The 6,270-nt window shown below is 37.8% G+C and overlaps 1 protein-coding gene across 12 annotated transcripts; it reads left to right on the top strand.

Moving 5' to 3' along the window:
• The first annotated feature begins 50 nt into the window (after nt 1-50).
• Nucleotides 51-5,102, top strand: LOC308691569 (uncharacterized protein). 12 transcript variants are annotated; one of them, XM_081366931.1, is made up of 8 exons: nt 51-124; nt 435-659; nt 3,145-3,221; nt 3,332-3,442; nt 3,638-3,726; nt 3,796-3,912; nt 4,139-4,316; nt 4,539-4,985. In XM_081366931.1, the coding sequence occupies exons 6-8, from the start codon at nt 3,804-3,806 to the stop codon at nt 4,651-4,653; spliced, it is 402 nt and encodes a 133-aa protein (XP_081223057.1). In that variant the 5' UTR covers nt 51-124; nt 435-659; nt 3,145-3,221; nt 3,332-3,442; nt 3,638-3,726; nt 3,796-3,803; the 3' UTR covers nt 4,654-4,985. The 12 variants fall into 12 exon arrangements, 10 of the variants coding, with proteins under 10 accessions (XP_081223057.1, XP_081223062.1, XP_081223054.1 ...); XM_081366936.1 differs by having other exon boundaries at nt 567-659; nt 4,539-4,866; XM_081366930.1 differs by having other exon boundaries at nt 53-124; nt 546-659.
• Nucleotides 5,103-6,270: the final 1,168 nt, after the last annotated feature.

Genomic DNA, 6,270 nt, shown 5'->3' on the forward strand with positions numbered 1-6,270 from the left:
TCTCTAGCTCTGCTTCAGTTTTACTTTAACACCCTGCTGCTGGTTCCCATATAAACACAAAGCAGTGTTAATTTAACACCAGGGATTTTGCAGTGTGAGGAAGAGTTGAGAATGCTGTGTTGAGGTAAATATAAATATGCTTGAAATATTCTTTACATTTTCACATTTTCCTGCACTGAAAAAGATTTTTTTTTTTAAGTAGAAACAGCTTTAAGTCAGAAATTGCTAGTAGTTTTCACAAATAATTGCAATGAAACCACAAATAACATTGAATTAAACACACCTTTTTTTTAAAGTAGAGAAATAGTATTTTCTTGTAAAATGTTATGAAATCTTTATTTTATCTATACAACTTTTTCCAATGTGTAAGGAGCACCAACAGTGTAAATATAAATTAATGGATTACATTTTTTTTGTTTAAAAACCCCGTCCAGCATCTGTTGTTTCTCAGAAGATCCGTGATATTGTGAATTGTTTTTCATATTCGTAATCATCTGAGAATGAGGAGCACATTTCTTCTGTTGAGTCTTCTGATTGGTGCTCAGACCTTTCATATTCTACAAAAGCCAAACTCTAAAAGTCATCAGGACATCACAAGACTGGCCATCCTACGTGCGACTGAAAAGGTCTGCGAGAGTGTTGACCCAGGCTTCAATCCGGTACGAATATATTTATATATTGTACAGAAATCTGCTGTGCTCCAACAAAGCAACACGTGTGACATTTTAACAATGATTGTATTTTGTTTTTAAATTAAAATAGACATAAGCTTCTATCATAATGTTCAAACTGTTTGATAGCAGAAGAGGTAAGTTTTACTTTAAATAGCATCAATATTATAATTCTTTTTAGCCTATACTCCTGGTCACCTTTACTGTTTAATGCCCTATTTAACAAAAGTTTCCACAGAAACCCAACACGTTTGGTTTGAATCATTTTGATTATCATCATCATCAAAAAAAAAAAAGGGAATTTTTCCAAAGACTATAGATGTACAAAGATGGTTCACTCATGAATGGGAGAAAGTGTTACTTGCAATATGGTGGAATAAGTCCCGCCTTCTAAGTAAAAGAGCCAATCACTGATTGGTAAAGTCATCAGCTGCCTTAGAGGCTCCGGTTGCTGGAGAAACAGTCAAACTGTGTCCGAAATCTCGTACTGTCTGAGTAGTACTATATTTGAATTTGAACTTCGAGTCTGTTAAAAAAAGTATGTTCTATACAGCATGAATGCGTGAAGTGTGAATGTAATCCGGACGCACTACATCCGTCATGTTATCATTATCACGTGACATTATCATATGACCTACCAGCGACAGTTGCGTCCTTTCACCTCCATTCATAAATCCTCTCCCGTGGCCTCTTGGGACAGTAATGTGTCCATCGAATGCACACAGAATCTCGCCGGAAGTAGTTGGTCAGTAGTTGGGACTTTTCACCTACTGGTTTTCGAATACTATGTATTTTGACTTCCTACTCTGTTGGCGTACTGTTTTTCGCATACTGTATAGTAGGGAAGTATTTGATTTCAGACGCAGCGTCAGTGTTCTGAGACGCACGCTCCTGGATTAGCTTGGTCCAGTCTGAAAAATGCCATTTTTTGTCATTTGTAGGTGCCTATAGGCAGAGATGGGCATAAATACATGAAAATGTATTTAAAATACAAATACAAAATACTGTGTGAAAAAAAAAAAAAAAAAAAGTATTCGTAAATAAATTCAGATTGTCAAGTTGTCAGATTTCATTGGTGATTTTCGAATATGAAATTTATTCATAAGCTTGGAGTAGGGGAGAGTGGGGTGATTTGTGCCAGGGGGGGGAAGTAGTTCCACCCTTGTTTCTGGAAAACCATAGAAGAAATTGGTCATGTGACCACATAATTTTGAAAAGCAATCACTTTTACTCATCCTCCAAAGAAGAGAGACACATGGCATGAGAGTTAAGCACATTTTAGTGCAAAAAACTGTTTTTTCCCTTTCAAAGTAAAATTTCTATGATTAAGGTTTTTTGATTGTAGTGTCTGAACAATTATAGACAAGTTTGAAAACATTTCACACATGTTTTAGTGCTTTAGTAGGCTACACAATGAGTCTATACAGTTAGCATGATGTTAGCTCTTAACTGCTGGATCATGCTAGTTTTTCAAACTTGTGGGTCCGGGGTGATCTGTGCCAAAGGGCCTGGGTTAAGTTGTGCCAGATCCAGACCACCTAGACCTACATACTCACAGGGGATAATCTTGAGAAGTGAGGAGATGGGCATGCCTCATCACTGTTTGACTTAGGCCTGCCTGCTATTTGTTTAATTTAGCTAACACTGATTTCAATTTTGAGTTTGCACTATGTTATTAAAGAGAAGTTTTATTCCGTTTTTAAGAGGCCTATGTCACAATAGGATGTTTAGAAATTAGCCTAGTCACTTTATTCTTATATGTTACATAATTGACAGACAGTGCTATGTCAACAGACATCTATTGCCAAAGCCTTTTTGCCTGAAATGATTCACAAATATCATATATTGTGTTGCTATGGTGCTCTAAATGGTTGCTAGGGCGTAGCTTGATAGCTTCACAATGATCCTGAGAGACTGATTGGTCGTCTGAGTAAAATGAGCCCGCCCCCTTGTCTCTGTGACACTGTGATCCAGAGTTGTGTTCAATACAAAATCCCTTTGCAATTGACCGTAGTAGGAAAAACGCATGCTATGGTATTCCAGGGTGACAATATCTAAATAAACCTTAAATTAGTAATTTTGTATTGAATTTATCTTGCTTTCATATAGCAGTATGGTTCAGAACATTAAAATGTTCTGTTTTACTTCAGAAATCACTGGCACAATTTACCCCCAATGTATTCTCCCAAAGGCACAACTTCCCCCGCACCAGGGGCAAGTTGTGCCATGAGACCACTTTTTTTCCAAGAGCTATATTTCTGAAACAATTGATTTCAGATCCAAAGTTATTGTTCTCAGGGATGCACCACATCCTGAAATATATGTACATCCTTAAGTTGAAGGCATTACTGCCATGGCCTCACTTTAAAGTCACTTTGAGTAAAAACTGGCACAACTCACCCCACTCTCCTCCCCCTAGGCAATGAACAATATGAACATATAGTATGTGTTTGTTTTACTTTGTTGAACACAGCCACTACCACTGAACACAGCCACTACCACTGGACTCACAGACACTGGCAGAGGCCTGCAATCGAAGAGAATTAGCAAGTAACTTTGAAACGTGCATAAGAACGATCTCATATTACAATGTGATGAGAGATATAGCAAATCTTCCTGGTAATCATCCGGAAGAACATTTTGACAATTAAACATTTCAGAAGGGAAAACAATCAATAACCAGACGAATGAAGGCTATCACAGAATGCATAGAAAAAAAGAAATTTGACGAAGCAAGAGAGGAGCTTGGGAAAGTCCTCCACACTTTACAGGTGAGCGAACGCTTCATCATTGCTCTGAATGAGAATCATGCAAATATGATACAGAAGTTTTCATTTATGGGATCATATGACCAACCGATTTCAGTTAAACTGCAGAGATAAAGTTTGATTTATACTAAAGTGATTATATGAACTGGAAGTTTGAACCTTTATTAACTCACACATGTGTTGTTTGATAAATGAAAGGATTTCTACAGTCACAGTGACTGGATTGAGCTGAATTACACCGAGCCCTGCACTGATCAATCCAGAAGAGCCCATACCCCACGCTGCAAGTAAGTGTGTGTGCGCGTGTGTGCTTCTGAAACATGTAAAGCAATAAAACGTTTTTATCTTTCTTCCAGATGAGGACATGGAGACATGTGATGACTCTTCCAATGGACTGTCTGAAAATATTAAGGAAAGCGTTATTAAGGGAAAGTTTCTGACATCAGGATACGCTAAAAGATTCATACCAAAAGGTAAGACTTTTGATCACAGATTACAGGTATAGAAGTGACATTTACTGTATCAACTACAGTCAATATACAGTCAAAGGTTTTGGTACATACTTATTCTTTGCTATTATGTGTGAAATGTATAAAGCAATCTTTAAAAAGTCATGAAAACTGTGAGGTCTGAGAATGGATTAGTAAATTGAGGAGCTTCTTTGACGGACCTCTTAAAACCGGACTTTCATTTTGACAGGAAAGTGCAGCCATGGAGGTTTTCCTTATTATCCAGATGGAATAAATAAGGATTACAGTGATTCCAGTCACGGTTCTCTCCATAATCAAGCTGCAGATGTTTCCGTTAATGCCAGTGTGCAACTGCTGGAGAAGATCTGGAGGAGCTTGGAAAAGGACCCAGCTCTCAACTTCTTCAGGTGGAGGATTTATCAACTTTAAGGAGATAAAACCATTTTATTAATGATGCAAATCCTGTCAGGACAACACAGGCAATCTGAGAAGCTCTCCTTAGGAACAGCCAATCAATGATATTTTAAAAAAAATTCACTATCCTTTACACAGTTAGTTACTATTTATTCATTGACAATTTTTACAGACTTGTTTCTTGTTCCTGACATTCTTTGTTTCTTCTTTCTCAGACTGATGGGGCTTCATTCAGAGAAGCCAAAGAGTGAATGGAAACCTCTCATTTCTTTCTTTGACTTCATACTGAGATATCCGCACGCAACTGAGGATGACTATGTGGAGGTTTAATGCCAGTGTGTGAAACAACACATTTGAAAATGTTATTTAATGCACATATGTTAAATGTGGTGTTTCCTGTCTTTCATCTTTTTCCTCATGTGATCAATGGAAAAATAATTAAATAAAAAAAGTTTAAATTAGAACAAAAAAATGGCAAATGTATTTTGGTAACATGAATACCACAGAGGTCAAATGTTATTGCGTTGGAGACTCTTCCACTATTGTTTTTTTTTTTTTTTTGTGGAAAATGTAGTTCAGATATTAATCTTGCTCCTTGAATGCAAAGGTGATTGATATTGACTATGCAAATATTAAAGAGTACAAGGTCTGTTCAAAGCTGCACAAAGTATGTGTAATGTTTAAATATTAATCTGATCCAATCTAAAACATGGATATTATTAGATTAATTTGTTTTTATAACAATAGGAAAATATTCTTTACTTTATCATTTTTTGCTGTTTTAGAAGAACAGTTTCTGTTCGACTCCAGCAAAAATACATTGTAGAGATTTATAATAAAAAATGCACATTGAGATCCCATTTCAGAGATTGCACCAGAGCTTTAAAATAAAAACAAACCAAAAAAATTGATTAATGAACAAACCACTTTTATGATTTATTTTTACAAAAAATGTGTGACTCCATCAATGTTCAAAAAAGTAGTGAGAAGCACTAGAGCGAGAGCGGGAGACAACAGCGACCGAGTTCCATTACCAGAGAGATAATTTTTCACAATGAGTGTTTTTAGGATTCAAGAGAGGTGACTTGCCTTTAGAGGGTGACAGCCTCAGAACTTCATTGTTGTGTGCCGTTATGTACCGTTTTGTCACGTTACAACAAAGAAGTCAGCTTTCATGCATTCTCCGTTGACGCTGCGGTACGGGCTGAGTGGATGCAGAAGATCCGGAGGGATGACTTCAACCCGACCAAAAACACCAGGGTCTGTAGTCATCATTTTAAGCAGACTGATTTTAATGTGACTGACGGGGGTTGAGGAGGCTGAAGAAGGGAGCCGTACCAGTTTACTTTTCGTGGAATGGGTACAAACTACCTGGGCTCAGACCAAGCATCTGGGAATGGCGTCCGCGGGCTGAGAGACCCACACCAGAGTGCAGGAAGAACCAGAGTTTTTCCCCTTAGTTGGTCAGAACAAAAGTGGATGTTACTTACTTGTTCAGACGACATTTTCCGGTGAAAATTCTTATGTTGGTCATACTTCCAAAAAGTAGAATCTGTGATTGTGAATGACAGTATCCACACCGGCGCGGTGATTGACAGCCGCACATTCTCCTCAAAACATTGGATTCATCCACGTTGCGCCGTGCCAAGGCACAACGCACGTAAAGTTGATAATTCTGCGAATAACTGCAAATGCAGATTTCGAACAGAGATGGCGACAAAGTAGCCTGACGTCATCATACTCAGATTCTAGTCAGAATGTGAGTCTGATACTGCTCCATTGGGCTGTGATTATGGGGCGTGTTTCAACCGAACCAGGAAAGAAAATGCCTCTGCACTCAATTGGATAACCAATCAGAGCAACGGGAGTAAGTGATGTATGTTCTTCATTCATCTTTCCGATCGACAAATGCCTTGATCGTGGTTCTCTGTTTCTCTTTTAAAATGA

Source organism: Scardinius erythrophthalmus (assembly GCF_964197995.2).
Source record: "Scardinius erythrophthalmus genome assembly, chromosome: 1".
In the NCBI taxonomy this organism is placed as follows: Eukaryota; Metazoa; Chordata; class Actinopteri; order Cypriniformes; family Leuciscidae; genus Scardinius; species Scardinius erythrophthalmus.